This window comes from Diabrotica virgifera, chromosome 5 (genome assembly GCF_917563875.1).
Source record: "Diabrotica virgifera virgifera chromosome 5, PGI_DIABVI_V3a".
NCBI lineage: Eukaryota > Metazoa > Arthropoda > Insecta > Coleoptera > Chrysomelidae > Diabrotica > Diabrotica virgifera.
In genome coordinates, this window is record NC_065447.1 from 212278919 (window position 1) to 212297103 (window position 18185).

The 18185-nt window shown below is 30.8% G+C and overlaps 1 protein-coding gene across 5 annotated transcripts in view; it reads left to right on the plus strand.

Annotated features, from left to right (window-relative positions):
- LOC126884600 (uncharacterized) overlaps window positions 1-14786 on the plus strand; it is a 68925-nt gene extending 54139 nt beyond the window's left edge. For all 5 annotated transcript variants that reach the window (XR_007698112.1, XM_050650596.1, XM_050650598.1 and 2 more), the window contains one exon: window positions 1268-14786. Coding sequence is in view for 4 of the 5 variants with exons in the window: in XM_050650596.1 (XP_050506553.1) it covers window positions 1268-1338 (71 nt within the window). In the remaining variant the exon portion in view is untranslated. The remainder of the gene's footprint in view (window positions 1-1267) is intronic.
- Window positions 14787-18185: the final 3399 nt, after the last annotated feature.

Here is an 18185-nt window from a genome sequence, read left to right on the forward strand (position 1 = left end):
ATTCAGTTCTAATCAGTCTGTATATCAGCTCAGCACTGTCCAGGTGGACTTGTCATTTCAAAAAAAAAAATATGCACAAAGGTGTTCTCTGCATATAAGAAAATTGTATGGTTGATAGAGAGAGCATATTGCTCAAATCACAAAATATTTACTATTTTTGACCTTTTTTGTGGATCAAGTACACACATGCGGTTTCTTCAACTTCCAAACCGAAAACACAACACTACTTGTACTTGCACATGTCTGACCACTTTTAATTGCATTGGAACTACACAATTTTTATACGGATGGATTCCATCGAGTCTGGACTAGCATAAGCTCAACATGAATTTTGTATACATTTTTTTGGTTAAGAAAACGGAAATGAACGTGATTTTTCGAGCATAGTTTTTTGAGTGACATAAAAATTTTTTAGCGGCTGAAATTTTTAGAATCCAAGCATTTTTTCATCACAACAAAGTGATAACCAATATTGATTTTTTTAACCGTTTTAATTTCTATGTGCAAAGTGAATATTTTCAGATATTTTATCTTATTTACTTTATATTACAGATACAGAATGGTCCTTAAGTAATTGTCCAAAAAGAAACAGTAGATTCTACACTTAAAATATTACGATTTAAGCCAACTTGCTTTAATACAATGTTGATACTAAATCAATGTCCACAAACATGAAAGTTATAGAGAAAAATTAAAAAATTTAAACTTAACATCCTGTATCTTTCTTAATATAGTCCGTTTACTTTTTAATTAGATATACCACAGTAAAAGAAGCGTTAAGATCGGCAACATTGCTTATTATTCCACTATCGTTGCGTAAAAGATAACGTTGTTGAAAATTGTATTTTAACTGTTAAAGATGTTTAAACTTTATCTACTCGTACCGATAGTAACAGTGTTGAAAATAATCCTATTAATTAAATTAACGAAAAATTTAAGCAATTAGCAAGTAACGATTATCCAAGAATATTCAAATACTAAACGAAATAGCCATCTCTATTTTTCAGGTGAAATTGATACCCTATTCCGTCGCCTACACTGCTAATGTTTAAATTATAGTACGTGGGAAGCCGGCGCTGTTGCCATTTATAGTCCGTATATCTAATTTGAAACTAAACAGCCTATACCATCTTTTTATTACAGCAAGTTGGCTGAAATCGTAATATTTTAAAATGTAGAATTTACTGTTTTGTTTTGTCCAATTACTTACGGGCCACCCTGTATAAAAGGTACATGTGAAGATATTTTATGTATTGATTTTTTTTAGATGATGATGCCCGGTATGAGGGACGGAATCCGTCACCCCCACCAAACTTGGATAAACTAGCCCAGTCGTGAAAGTTTCAATAAACAAACAAAAAATTGTAGAGTGCAATTTTCAGAGTTATTAATTATTTGTACAGAATATTGAGTATAAGTAAGCACAGTGTACATAATAAGTTGTTTAATTTTTTGGAGATTTATTTTTCGGTGCATATTGCACTAAATATTTTCTACGAATGGATTCTAAGTTATTTTTATGTTCCGGTGATTGTAAAGTTATTGTTGATTTAGTTTTCTGCTCTCGATTGTAAAGATTTTGTGTGAAATTCTGTAGATATAGCTAAAAGAGAGGTATGTACACTTGTATATAAATATTTTTATCAAGTAGAAAAATTAGAAAATCGTTGATTTTTTGATTGCAAACTATCTTTGCAGCATTGATTTACATCAAAGTGCTCATAGAAATCTCATTATATTGTAAATATATATATTATATAACAGAAGTTCATTTTATGGATATTTTATTTGATAAAATATAGTAAATCAATGACGCGAGAATTTGTAAAAGTACAAAATTATTTAAGAGTTGATCTCGTTTTTTAAAACTAAGAGTTTTTTTATTATTTTTATAGAGTAAAACCGCCGATTGGGTTGTTAGATTAATAGTGATGTTAATGTAGATGTTCATGATATATGTAAGTTTCTTCTTAAAAGTTTTTATATTTGATTATATTGTTGTGCTTTTTGTTTGGCGCCCACATGAAGGGGGACCAATTTTCTCGACTGACCTATAGATTGATGAGCATTTTTATAGTTCGTTTTATATTGGTAATACTGTTATAAGGACAAGCAATTTGATTTATATAACCATTACATATTATCTTCTATTTGATTTGAAGTTTACAAAGTTTTCATAATTCATATAAATTCTATTTATATTTTAGAAGTAAAGATATCAATCTATGAGCAATCTCCATTACAAGTTAAAGCTGTTAACATTTTAATGCTTAATAAATCTCATTTTTACATACAAATGACGATCCCTTTGACCCACTCCTGGCTCGCTTTTAATAAATAATTGGCCAATATTTCACATCTGGGCCGGATAGCTCATGTGGTAGGATGTCTGACTTCCGCGCAGAAGGCAGGGGATCGAATCACAGCTCCAATGAGAACATCTAGACATTTTGTCTACAGGCCCCAGGTCGACTCAGCCGGAATAAAATTAGTACCTTGAGCCCCAAAAATTATTAATACAATATTGTGGAAAGGAACAATTATATCAAATTGCATATTAACACAAGGGCCAAAATAGCTCAGGCGGTAGGATGTCTGACTTCCACGCAGATAGACTGGGGTTCAAATCCCAGCGCCAGTGAGAACATCTAGACATTTTTAAAAATGTCTACAGGCCCCAGGTCGACTCAGCCTGAATAAAATTAGTACCTTGGGTAAAACCAGGGGTAATAATAGGCGGTTGAAGCGTAGCACTGGCCCTGTTACCTTTATATACCGTAGGCCCTAGAGATATCAGACTACCTTGCTATAATTCCAAAACCGCGCTAGCGTTATAAGGGTTGACAATTATTATAAATATTTCACATTTATTTTTCAATGTAGTCTCCATTACGTTTTTCCGACTATATTTTCGCATTTCTCAAAAAAAAGGTTGTTCAACCCCTACAAACCTCTGATTTACTGCATATATATGACATCATTATGAAGAACGTGCAAGTGTTCTTTTCTTCTTACGGCTATCCATTTCGGATGTTGGACACTGACATAGCTATTTTGACTTTGGTTACTGCTCTCCTGAAAAGTAGGATAGTGGTAAAGTTAAACCATTTTCGTAAGTTATAAAGCCACTATATTCTTCTCCCTGGACCTCTTTTTCCACACACTTTGAAGTATGTTCTGAAGTAGCAGACGCTTGTTCATTATGTATGTTCATTACGCTTTATATGGCAGGGTATCCTCAACATTCATGCTTCATTTAAGGTCCATAGCTCCAGTTCATATACGGAGAATATTCATTTTAGCAAACGAACTTATATTTCCAATTTTATATCATGTCTGTTAACATTTTTTTTTTCAATTTCGATGAAAGCCGATCTTACCTTTCCGATCCTTATCTTAAATTCCGTCGTGTCTTCTCACATTTTTTTTTACATTTGTGTTAAAAAACTGTATTCTTCTCCGTACTTCATTGTTCATAACTCTATCTACCCAGGAAACCCTCATATTTCTTCTATAGATCCACATTTCAAAGGCGTTGTCGTCTCATTGTCTCTAGATTTAACGTTCATGATTCCACTCCATAGTATAGTACACTGTATACGTGGCATTTTGTTAGTCGTACTTTAAGAGCTAATGTTAAATCTTTGCTACATAGGACCTTTTTCATTTTCATAAAATTATAACATGCTTTTTCGATTCTGACTTTGATTTCTGCAGTGTAGTCATTAATTTCGTGTTATAATTCTTCCTAGTTAAGTGTACTTTTTTACTCTTTCGGTCTGCTGGCCCTCTACGATCAAGATTTCGTTAGTATTAATGGTTGTCTTTACTAATTTTCATAAACTTTGTCTTTTTGATATTGAGAGAGAGAGAGAGTCAGTACTCCCTACTACACCTTACTATTTTACTCATGAGTCTTTCCAGGTCTTGGAAACTATCGACTATTATTACTGTATCATCTGCATATCTGATGTTGTTAACTAAGACTCCATTTATTACTCTTATGCTGACTGTTTCATCTTCCAGAGTTTCTCGAATTAACTCTTCAGAATAAGCGTTAAATAATAGAGGTGATAGTATGCTTGACTCATCTCTTTATTTCCATATCTTTTAATTGGTCTTTTTAATTAATTCATTTTCTTGGTATTGTTCTGAAGGTGCTTTTTATTGCATCTTAATGCAATTTACTCTTTTAGTTGGGAATAAGCCACAATTTTACTTTAGAATTAAGTTTATTTGACATTAATAAATTAAATTTAATTTATTGTTGGGAATAAGTCATATTATATATATGACTTATTCCCAACAATAAATTAGATTTTCGGAAATCGTTCTCAACATAGAAAACATTATTAATAAATTAAAATTAAGTCACAATTTTACGTTAAAATTAAGTTCATTTGACATTTCGATTTCCACTTCGGAAATCGTTCTCAATATTATACAAAACATTAATAAATATAATTAACAATTTAATTTATTTATGTTTTATATATTGAGAACGATTTCCGAAGTCGTAATCCAAAACCTAAAATTGTGATCCATGTTTTATTTTTTTTAATTTACTTAAGTATATTTATTCTAGATCTAGATAATTCTGTGTTGAGCTAATTAAAATAATTAAGCTAATTAAGTACTTGTGGCATAGCAAATGCCATCATTAGAGCTTCGTCTTATAGGTATAAAACCTCCTAGAAGAGTAAATATTGTTGACAAACAACATATTAAAATTAAATTGATAGAGGGCTAGGCCTCTGATCTAGGATGAAAACCTTACAAATATTAAATATCGCATCGATGTGCTTAGAAACAATGTGGGTACCACATTGTAAAAATTGTAAACAATGTACACAGGTACATCACATCGATGTGATATTTAATATTGTTAAGGGTTTTCACCCTAGATCAGAAGCCTAGCCCTGTATCAATTTAATTTTACTATGTTGTTTGTCAACAATTACTCTTCTATGAGGCTTTTATACCTATAAGACAAAGCTCTGATGACGGAATTTGCTATGCCGAAAGTACTTAGCTGATTTTAATAAATACTTTTTACACATTATCAGTTTTGAGAACATACACCTGTTGCCGTTTTAATTTAATTAAGCTTAAGGTCATAAAAGCACCAAGAGATTCTCCATCTGATAATTTAATGAAAATGAATGAAAAATAATCAGTTGTTAACACGTTGACGGACAGAACGTCTATAGACGTCTAATTTTCATTGACGTAATGTGACACAACGTCTATAGACGACATTTTTAAACTAATGAGTTGTGACAAAAAATCAATAGATCTACAGATGCATATGAACTGTGACACGGCGTCCATGGTCGTCGTACACATGTTTAAAAAATATTAAAAAACTCACCGTTTCTATAAACTATAAGCGCTAAAAGAAATTCACTAATTTCCTTATTCTACATTGCAAAACACAGTCACAACACTTGCTTTTGAAGCACTGTCCGTCAACGTGTTAAAGGATTTACATTTATGAGTCTTAGGCAATTGAAGACTTGTCCTTTAAGTCATCGGTGCTGATATATCATACATATTTTGAACTAATATTGGACTCTAAAAAATTCTAACTATAATTTTATATTTTTTTATATTTTTGATATTGGTTTTTCAATTAAAATGTCTATTCGATGATTCAAATATTAGTTTATAATTTTAGAAATTCTCACAATCCATTGGTCAGACCTTCTCCTTTCTTTGGTATAATTAGGAAATGAACTCTGTGACTGTTCAGCAGATACATGGTAAAGACAACACAAATTTTGGACAAAAAATTTATTTATATGTTGAGATGTGTATATAATAGTAAAAAAACACTCAACTACTTTTAAGAAAACGAAATTAAATGTGTCCTTGGGCTTCAACACTGATCTCTGTTTACAAAACGTACTATTTATTATCAGTTCCTTATTTTTTATTATATTGTAAGTAGTTAAATATATCAACCATTATTTATTAGTAGGTCGTTTGTAGAATGTCTTAGAAAAATACTTATAACTAGTTTTCTGGCTAGTCCCTTGGATGCCAACGCAAATATTAGTTTCATATGTGTTCAGTGCTCTCTGACAAAATGGAAAACTATAAATTTTATTCTCCAATCTATTCCAATGAGCAGATTAAAAATCTTGACTCGAAATAAATTGTAACATTTAACTTGACCATGTAAGATGGTCGAAAATACTAGTATGTATATTACTATTACAGCTCTTTTGAATCTATGCAGTTATTATTTTATAGATATCAAATTTTAGCACAATGCACGAATATAATATGTACAGATGCGTAGTTACGAAGTCAGTATCTATGCTGTGATCCATGAAATCTGTATTCAGCTGCCCTTGTTACTCGTCTGAGCAAGTTCCAATGATTATAGCTCTACCAGTTTTATTCCTTTCAGAAAACTTATGTGTGGAATTTTAATTGTGCCTTTATATCCCATGAAGGATATTTCTCTCCATTTGTGCAGTTTATCCGTTTATATATTTTTAATTATTTATTATACATTACTCTTTTTTTATTTTTGCTATTATTGAATTCATTCTGAGTTTAATCATTCTTTTCCAACTTCTGTTCTCATTGTATATTTCATTTTTTGTACTGTCACAGTTTCACCATAATGTTAAAGCACTGAGCTCCAATCATAGAAACTTGCCCCAATGGACAAAAGTATTATATATAGCAATCTAGCACTCAAAACCCTCGTTATAGCCAGGGAGGTAGTGTCAAATTTGACCGGAGCATTTTAGCATGGCTGTTTTTTTTATTTAGTTAGGTATTCCAAAGCTTATTAACAAATGATGTGTCAGCTGGCCCAAAACCGGGGATTTTAGACAAGAAAAGGTAAAATATGAAACTTGATGGAAAAACGCTACAACTTATGTCAAATATTTATCTACGTGACTTACAACTCTTAATAGCCTTGCTGACTTCTCTCCTAGCTTTCACTCAGGCAATCCGGGTTCAAATCCTGGCGTTGACTTTTTTTTTTTGTTTTTAAAATTGACATTTTATTTTGAAAAATAATTATTTTTATAATACCACGTTTGTATTATGTATTTATACGAGACAATATAAAAAAAATCATATGTCTTTTATAGAATTATGCATAGAACTTATGAAATAGAACTATGCATTTGATCATAAATATTATGATTGACCTTAATAAGCAAAGTTGTTGTAAATGAACCCCTGAAGCTTCCTGAGTTAGTACAACCAATCTAAGTGAAAAAGGGAGTTGCCCTCCCCACCCCCTCCCGACATTTTTTTTATTTTTTGGACAAACTGTTTTTTCTTAACCCGGGAGTCGTCGCGCTCACTTCTGTAACGTAGATATGAGATTCTATCTCAAAATACAAATTTAAAACAAATTTTTATTTTGTACTATTTTTATCTATTTTTTATATTGAAAATATATATATCGGTCACCTGTCCTAACGGCCAGTTTAAAAATTTCCCAAACCAATTATATGTAGACTACAAAAACTGGCAATACCGTCCACCTTTCTATATCGGCCAATAGTTCTTTTATTTTTAGTGGCCGTTACTGACAAATTTTACTGTATGTATTACGAAAAAGGATGAAATGTGAGATTCTATCTAACGGCGCGACTACTCGCGGGTTAAAGCTAATTGGCTCTCCCCAAAGCCATAAATTCCACAAAAAGAAGAAGAAGAAGAAAAATTCCTACGCATTACTACACCCTTCCTCGAGGCACTTACGAAATTTTTTCAAAATTGCAAAATTTTCCATCAAGTTATCGCGAAAAAGGATAAAAATTGAGTTTCTATCTCACCGCGCGACTATTCACGGGTTAATGTAATATGATGTAGAACCAAAAGATACATACAACCCTAATTTTTCACTTTTCTATCACCAACCCCCATTTTTTAATAGCAATCTAAATATTCCCCTGTTCTCTATAATAGGTATATAAAAATGGATGTTTGTCTGTATGAGGAGTGAGTTAAATTAATATTAAATAGCTTTGTCATGAAATATATCCAGTGGTTACAGCCAATTCCTTCCAAACAGAATATATCCAATAGAAAATAGCTATCGAAAGTGTGCAAATCAATCAAAACACAATAAATCCAGTATTCCGCTGAATAACGCCCTTATTATAATAATAATTATTTTTCAAAATAAAATGTCAATTTTAAAAACAAAAAAAAATTTCAATGCCAGCATTTGAACCCGGATTGCCTGAGTGAAAGCTAGGAGAGAAGTCAGAAAGGCTATTAAGAATAATTGTAAGTCACGTAGATAAATATTTGACATAAGTTGTAGCGTTTTTCCATCAAGTTTCATATTTTACCTTTTCTTGTCTAAAATCCCCGGTTTTGGGCCAGCTGACACATCATTTGTTAATAAGCCTTGGAATACCTAAACTAAATAAAAAGAAAGCAGCCATGCTAAAATGCTCCGGTCAAATTTGACACTACCTCCCTGGCTATTAGTACTACAGCAAACGCCAATTACAGTAAAGTTTCGTCGCATAGGTTTTAATCCATTCGCTGCCGATCACGTGCCAGCGTGTAATATGGTTACTTCAGTCAGGTACCTTTCACCCGCCAGCGAGTGATATGGTTACTTGAGTCAGGTGCCGTTCAACAGAATGGCTTCTAGCCGAGTTCCATCCTCTGCGATAGACAGCGAATGGGTTAAGAGGACATTTGTAACACTAACACCTCACAGGTGCACCACCGAGCTTTCGATCTTTTCTGTGGTTCGAGGTGTCTGGTACTCGATGCGAAATACTCACCTTCCATAAATGACGTTTGCTGTACTTTAGTTATCCAAACATGTGGCTTATCTTGTAACTATAATTTTTAAGTAAGAATATAATAGGAGAGACAGATAGTTTAGCTACAGCTCTATCTGCCTCCTCTAAGATGAAAACTTTTAAAATAAAAATATTTGTTTTAAAAGTGTACTTCCAATTGTGGAGTTATTGGTAGCTTAGAGTAAGACAAACTGACGGAGATAGTGTTGTATTCCATATTTATTAAGTTACTTTAGGGGAAAACAGGAAATTTCATCACTGAAATATTTCATAACAAAATTTTTTCCTACATTGGCAATGATAAGCATTAATATCCAACCATTGTTGTTGACATATTTTAATCAGTAAGAAAATTGTACAAATATCTGAACAAACAAGTACTAGATTCGATTTTAAAGTTTTGTTTAGTTTTTATATTTTACCTGAACAACTTAACCCAGTGACATATAACGTAATAATTTATTATACATAATTTTAGGATCTATAGTAATATATGAAGCAACAAGAGGTCAGGAGGCTTCTATTATGTCATGACTTCTTGTTGCATCATATAGAAGTCGCTACTAGCGTACTCCGGCATGTAATGGTACTATAACGGTAATATAGATAAGCAGCTTTCATTCCAATCCAAGCTTCCACAGGTCTTGGCGAGAGATGAAACCTCGATACACACTTTGGAGAATGGTGGAGCTTGAGTTGAAAAGAAATGCAATCGTCTACTTTCTTTTTATAGTAATGTAGTTAATTTCATATTAACATTACACAATAAAAGGAGATAGTTCATAGGTAGAAATAGAACGTTCATGCAGACATAACATATTTGCAAGTTTTTGACAGTAACTATTCTTGGTTATACAAGGACATCAACTGTTGAATTATTTTTCACTTAACAATAATTTTGTTTGAATTTTTACCAATTCTGTTAAAATTGGATTAATATTTACTGTTATTGAAACCAGCACAAGATCTTGAATGAATGCTAGGCAACATTTTTTTAAGTAATCTATAAAATTGTTTTGTGGTATGTGTATGAAGTGTCCAGGCATAAAACCTGGTAACCAACATTTTACTAAATTGTCAATTTTCTGCAAGAACAAAACTTCTGTAAAACTGATGATATATAGGGGTTTAGTGTAAACTAGTTTGGTATAATTTAGAAGCATTTGAATTGTGGTGCTATCGACGAATCCTAAAGATATCATGGGTTTCGCACACTTCCAATGAAGATGTTCTCCAAATGATGAATTCAGAACGTCTGCTCATAAGGAAAAGTGGAGGGAAAGAGATGGATTGGCTGAAAGAAACTTTTATGGTTGCGTAATATTAGTCAATGATGTGGTTCCACGGTAGAATACTTATTTAGCGCAGCAGCTGATAAAGAAAGATTTCAGTAACTTGTAAACATGATGACGGCCAACGTCTGACTGAATACGGACACGGCCCCTTAAGAAGAAGTTTTAACATAAATATCACTTCCCTGATACCAGATAGCGTATTCCTATCTGATGCTGTATGTTGTTGGTTGCTGAAAATAATAACGCATATTTGATACATGCTTGAAAGCAGAATGATTCGTTGAACTAAGAAATTTTACGAGAATGTTGGTTACAAGGTTTTGTTATTTAAAAGGTTTTTACTCTTGGACATTCAACAAATACTTATGTTTTTTTCTTATAAGAATAAGCATATGAATTCTAACAACGATTTTGCTTTGTCTAACGATTGGCTTGCATTCTTCCCATGTGCCCTGCCCAGTGCCCAGTTCCATTTTAACATGGCGATCTTTTGGCTTACATCTGTTACTTTTGATCGTCTTATTATTTCTTCATTGAATTCGCGATCGCTGAGCTTAATGTTAGCATTCTCGGTTCCACTTTTACATTTTTTTTTTCTGCGCTTTTATACAAAATTTAAATGTATAAAATTAAACCAAAAGAATTATTCTTTGGGAAGTACATACCAACAATCTTCAGCATTTCCTCATGTTATCGAAAACAAAGTGTCGTGCCGTGGTCAATATAATTCGGTTAGGAGGGGGGGACTATCTTAAAAGTTACACACGTTAGGCGAGATTATAACAGACGCCTTCCAGGAAAAAATTTTAAGTACAAGTGAAATCTTACTTTTAAATACATGAGGGAAGTAACAAAAAAAATATACATATACAAATGCGCCATTATTGATGTAATCCGAGTAAAACGATTAAGGCTATGCTAGATGGAATAATTTTATTGCTATGCACCAGTATTTCAAATAATGCGTATTTTTTGTTAATATGGTGTATAGTTTTTAAATACTCGGTTTTGTTAATTTAGTTTTAGCTCTTTTTTTCGCTCTAAAATTAGGATTAAGTTTTTGTTTGTTATTTTTATTGTTATTCCAATGTTTTGATATTACGGTAGCCGTAAGGTGCAAGGTATTAATTAATAACTCTAGTTGTAAATCTATAGTAGACTCTTTGGTCAAAAACCTTTTCTGCGCCTAAACAAACTAATTGTAGAAAATACTCAAAAACCCTCCCTAATTATGGAATACCAAGAAGTGTAACTCTTCCTTGATTCGTGTTTTGTGGTTATGTTTCGCCCATACCTGATTTACTCTTCCATTTGTTTTCATCTGTGTCTTTGACCTTACGTCATTTTATCGTCTCATTTAAGCTGGTATGATCTGCAGGATTTTCGTCGTTTAATTGTATTTGGTTTACTCAAAAGATTCTATACTTTCATTTTTGATCATACATATACAGTATGTCCCTGTAAGTTGTATCCATATAGAAAACTTTTTTATTATTAATTTTACGAAAAAAAGTTATTCTTCATAAAAAACTCTGCATGGTCCAAAACCTAAGATTTAACCATCAAATATCAAATTTTTTGAATATTATACGAGGTATGTCAAAAAGTTTGAATTTTACTCAAGAGTAAAGTAGCTTTATTTTTCACAATATTAAAAAATAAAATTTTTGAAAAATTATGGATAACATTATTTTCAGTTATTTCAATTCTGATAACTCTTTTATTATTAATTTTACGAAAAAAAGTGACTCTTAATAAAAAGTTCTGGATGGTCTAAAATACAACCATCTTATATCAAATTTTATCAATTTTATACGAGGTATGTCAAAAAGATAAATTTATATCAAAAGTAAAGTACCTTTATAGTTCAGAATATTTCAATTAGAAGGATGTAATTACATACTGAAACATAGTTTTTAATTCTAAATAACTTTTCATGATAACAATTTTCGATATTGTGAAAAATAAACGTATTTTACTCTTGAGCAAAATGCATATTTTTGACATACCTCGTATAAAATTGATAAAATTTGACATAAGATGGTTGTATTTTAGGTTTTAGACCATGCAGAACTTTTTATAAAGAATTGATTTTTTGCGTAAAATTAATAATAAAAAAGTTATCTGAATTGAAATAACTGAAAATGTTAGTTAACCATAATTTTTCAAAAAAAAAATTTTAATTATAAGGATGTAATTGCATACTAGAATATAGTTTTTAATTCCAAACAACTTTTCATAATAGCAATTTTCAGTATTGTGAAAAATAAAGCTCTTGAATGAAATTCAAACTTTTTTACATACCTCGTATAATATTCAAAAAATTTGATATTTGATAGTTAAATCTTAAGTTTTGGACCATGCAGAGCTTTTTATGAAGAATAACTTTTTTTCGTAAAATTAATAATAAAAAGAATGTGTGTGTACTATGTACGCACGTAAGAAGATATTCTTCTATTATATAGGTAATTTAAACGAAGTAAATGTACTTAACAGGTTATTTGTATTTTATTTAAAAATTAAACTAACTTTCTTATCTACCACTTTCAAAAAATTTTTATTAAAACCAAAAATTAAAAAAAAATATGAATCGCCCAGGATTCGAACCCGCGTCCTTCCAATCTCTGAGCTAACGCCCTACCAACTACTCCAACGAGGTCCTTGTAATTGACGTGTAAGTTTCGGATATAATTGCACAACACGGCGACAAATAGTGTAAAAATGTTATGCCTACATAATATTTTATTATTTCACTACAGAGAAACACAAATCCAAAAACAAGAATTATAATAAATAATACATTTACTAAAACACTAATATATTCTTTTAATGACTTAATTTGCACGGTTACAGATACATACATACCTATCTTGAAAGATTAGCAATGAACTACATGCTGTCTGTGTGCGCAGGCGCGCAGATTTATGTACAATTTTACCCTCAATCGAATCGCCGCTAAAGAAGAATATCTTCAAAAAAGTTTTCCATATGGATACAACTTACAGGGACACACTGTATAACTGTTAAGATTTAGAGTATTGAGTCTTCCCTGTTCGATTTCCTGCCCAAATGATCTTAGCGGTCTTGGCTATGTGTTACCTCAGTACTCAGTATACCAGTATATGGATGGTGTAGTTCCTGAGTTTTGGTGTTTGATTCTCCTACAGTTATCTTGTTGGCTTAATGATTTTTTTCATAAACTGTCTCGTTATACCTTTACTTGGACATGGAGCTGATTTTGTAAAGTAGAGATTTTTAAGTTCCTTATCTTTTCTACCAGTTTTTCTGCATTTCTTACCTTTAACATAAATTTTATACTGACGATATTTAAAAGTTGTTTTATTACCACATAAATACCAATTTACAACTATTGTTATTATTGACTATATCTCATAATATACCCTTTTTACTACAAAAACAAGCTTACGTCATTCAAGATTTCTGACGTCAAAGCATTGCTAAAATATTAAAATATGATTTTCATTATGGCCATATTCTTGAACAGTGAGAAACTAGGCATCATTACTTGTCAAAGACATTTTCCTTTGTTTTTGTTTAGTGTACAAATATCTATAACTCTTTATTCTGATTAATGATGTCAATTGCTTTTCATTACTTGCCAAAATATACTGTTTTAACAATAACCTTATAGTGTATAATCAATAAAATAGATAGTTTAAGATTTTAAGACTAAAAATGTACTGAATAGTATTTAATAGGAAGTCAGTCATTTTTAGCCTTAAAATATTAAAATAATCATGATTATACACTATGATAATATTGTTGTTAATTAATATATTTCGGCAAGTAATTTCGGATTGACATCATTAATTACAATAAAGAATTGTAGATATTTGTACAGTAAACAAAACAAAGAAAAATATGTCTGACAAGTAATGATGCCTAGGCACTGCACAATAAACATGGTCATGATAAAAAGTCATTCCAATGTTTTGGCAATCCTCTGAGGTCTGACAGAAATCTTGAATGACGTAAACGTGTTTTTGTAGTAAAAAGGTATGGAGAGATGTACATAATTATATCATACTAATGATAATTTAAAGATACTAATATACCACTTATTAGGATATGTCGATACGGATATTAATGCTTAAAATAGAAGGTACAACCCGCTGAATCTGCTTTATAGTTACAGAATAAATTTGAGTAGGAATATATATGTAAAGGTAAAATGACTGCTAACACATCACTTGTTTTTGAGGTCTCTATGTATATAGTTGAATCTTTAAACTGTAAATAAATATATTTATATATTATATATAGATTTGTAAATTTCGTACTACAAACTGTAAGGTATGTTCATAAAAAAAATTTCGATTATTTATTTAACGGTGTCTTCAGTGCATGAACTAACGTACCTATAGATATGCAATGGAGGCCACCGGAAATATATGATTCGTAAATTATTTGTTGCCGTGTCGTTATTGTACAAAATTTTCGTAATAAAATTTCTAAAATGGACATAAAAATAGTTTATCTGTATCAGTATTAAATATCGACTTGATGCGTTAACAAATAGTTTGCGAACTTTCAAAATTGTCAATGAAACATCAACGAGTTTATTCATATAAAACTATTTTAATATATAACGTCGCTGTATATAATAAACATTTAAATAATTTGATGTTGGTACGACCGTACAATTATTAAATAAATTCTCTAAAAATAATCCTTGTTTTATTATACCCCTCTCCCCCTAATTTTCAAATTTCCTTATAAAAAATCCTTGATTCTTCTAAACAAATCGTATTTTGAAATTTGTCGATTTTAGTAATGGGCATCATGTTGCGTTTTTTACAATAGGTAATACTACTTTTAACTCTGTCGACTATTTTATATGGGGTCGATTGAAAGAAATGTTTTATCAAGAAAATATAAATACACGACAAGAACTATATGACAAAATAGTTGAGAGAAGATGTTCTCAGGACTTTAAATAATCCAGGTACAGTTGAGTCCGGGAATCTTTACCCGTGCGTCATCATTTAAAGTTTAAAGCATACGAAATAAGTCGGTAAGTCGGAAATTGAAATTACTAAACGCAACAGCAACTATGTTAACCTAAAGAAATCATTGTGAAGATTACTTTAAATTTTAATTTTTGTGGAAATGGCGTATGTTTTATTTTTTAATTTTTCCTAAAAAAATCGAAAGGGTTCTCTTATTTTCATCATAACTTGCTTAATTTTGATGCTATTAACTTATACTGGAGCTCATTTGATAGGTATTTCGAAGCACTTTGACAAGTTATTAACAAGTATATTCTATAAAACGCATCGTTTTCCCGTTATGTAAGCTTGAATACTTAGATTTGAGTACTCGTCGAAAAAAATATACATTCAATTACCCATAACTCACTTTGAAATAACATTAGTTTAGTTCTTTAAGTGCGGAGTGTATTAAATTTTGTATTATCTTTAATTTTGGTAATAATAACTTTTTTACAAAAGCTTATAGTTTTTGAGTAATACGTGAAAAACTGCTTTAAAACACGCATTTTTTTAAGAAAAAATAAAATCTTTGATATTTAATAACTCAAAAAGTATTGATTTATGTTAATAACTTTATATAACAAATTTTGCTTAGAAGTTGCCCCTCTATCGATTTTTGGTATTATTTTTAATAAAAAAAATTTCGCTCCCGAGAAGGGGTGGCATTCACCCCCGGGGTAAAAGCGCAAGTTGGCATCATGTCACCTTTGTTCCTTGAAGTATCTTATAACTACTCACCAATTTTCATGAGAATTGATGAAGGTTCAATGAAATCGGAACTGAAAACCTTTAGTGACTCCACTAAATAGAGGTTCCGGTACGGTATGTTCCGGGGTGTCTGGGGAGCGTTCGTAAGGGGGTCTGTCCCCGGGAAATCTTTTTAAATTTAGCCTCAATAAGGGCGTTTTAAAGCTATTTGGGAGCAAGGAAAAAATTCAGGAATTCGTCTATAATTTGGTTGTTTTTTTATTTTTTGTCCCAAAAGGTGCCGGTACGGCGTACCGTCACAAAAACAGCACTGCTTACAAGTAAATACTTTTCGCGTTATTTGCGAGTGAATATATTCATTTCTCATAAAATAGTACGTTTTTAGACGGATTTTCGCAAATAACTTAAAAAGGAAGTACTTCACCAAAAAAACATTCATAGCAAAAATACAGCTTATCAAAAAGTGAAAAAAATGTTTTATATAAATATGACATACGAAGGACCCAGTAAAAGCAGAGTTGTAGCTAATGAAAAGTAGGTTCTTATTATTTGTCAAATTTAAAATTGAATATTTCTACATGAACTAACCAAAAATTAAGAACTTTTCGGGGAAAACTCATCATAACTTTTTTTAAGAAATTTATAAACAGCTTTATTTTTTTTGAGTTTCTAGTATCAAAAGTAAACAAGTTTCGCACAAAATAAAGTTGATCCCTTTTTTTGTAAAAAAATCTAAAAATCACCTCCTAATTAGCATCTCAAATGAAATTAATTAGTAGCGCTTCATAAGTTACTTTACGTATGTATGCTTATAGAGGATCTGTAAGTTTCATCGGTTCAAAGTGCTTATTTTTGAAAGGCTGTAGTTAAAAGGGCTTCAATGAGTCACTAAGCACGAGTATGTATATGTAAATTCGGAACAGCCATATCTTAACCAATTTTTGTATTACAGAAAAACAAAATATTCAGAAAAGCAAAACCTTTACACTTTGGGATATTTCGTATCACTGATAATTGGAAAGTTATTTAAAAAAAGGCATTTTTTTCAAAATAAAAAAGTACTATAAAACTAAATTTACGATGAAACTTACAGATCATATTATAAACAATACATATGTAAAGTCACTTGTGAAGCGGTAACAATAATTTGATTTTATTCGTCTTGAGGGGCCAAACAAAAAACACAAACAACTTTTTTCTTTTTAAATCGTGTTCTCTTGTGATTTATAGCAAATTTATAGCACCTCTTTCGAAATAAAAATTTTATGCAAGTTCCCTTTTAGAGGACGATTTTCACGCATTTTAAAACTATCTTTTACAAAAAAGGACCAACTTTATTTTCAGCGTAACGTGCTTACTTTAATGCTAGAAACTGTTTTAAAAACAAAAACAAAGCTTTTTTAAACACTTTAAAAAAGTTGCGATGAGCTTTCCCAGAAATGTGCTTTATATTTTGGTTAGTTCACGTTGAAATATTCGATTCGGAATTTGACGAATAAGAACTTACTTTTCATCAGCTACAACTCTACTTCTACTGAGTATAAAGACTTTATACAGGCATTTTTTTTCAAGTTTTTATAAAATATATTTTTATTGAATACTTTTTTCGATAAAATACTTATTGTGTTATTTGCGTAAAACCGTCTAAAAACGTAATTTTTTTGTTAAGAAACGAACATATTCACTCGCAAATAACTCGAAAAGTATTGTGTGTGTGTGTTTAGGTTTATTAAGAAAAGTATTAGCTTAGTGAAAAAACTCAATAGAACAAAACTTGCTCCAATTAATCAGTTTATCCACTTGATAGATACTAGATAGTATTAAACTTATTGATATTACAGCTACCTAGCCTTATACAAAGTGGATTTAGAAAGTCACATCTACATTAGACAACCTAGTGGATATTGAATCTGTAATTCATGGGTCATTTGGATGTGATAAAGTATGTTTGGCTTATAGCTATCTTTTATTATATTATTTTATAACGCGTGCCATTTGGGGATTAGATATAAGAATTCTATTAAGTTGGTCAATTCCAAGAAATATAAAATTTATTAGTAATTTCCTATATAGACGAAACTTATTCGAATAGATAACGTTCTTTTAGACTCAAAAATCCAATTAAACTACATTCCTCAATGGTTTACTCGTTGTACTTTTCCTTATCAATGACATCAATTACTTATATGGGAAATAAGCCACAAATTAAAATGAAAAAATAATTTTATTAACGTTTCACAATAATTTATGCCACAAGGAAATAGCTTCAGAACAACATCAATGACATCGCTAAATCACTTAACCCACTAGTCATTTAGAAATTAGAGAATTGGTCAAACACTACTGGCCTAGAATTTTCTCCCACTAAA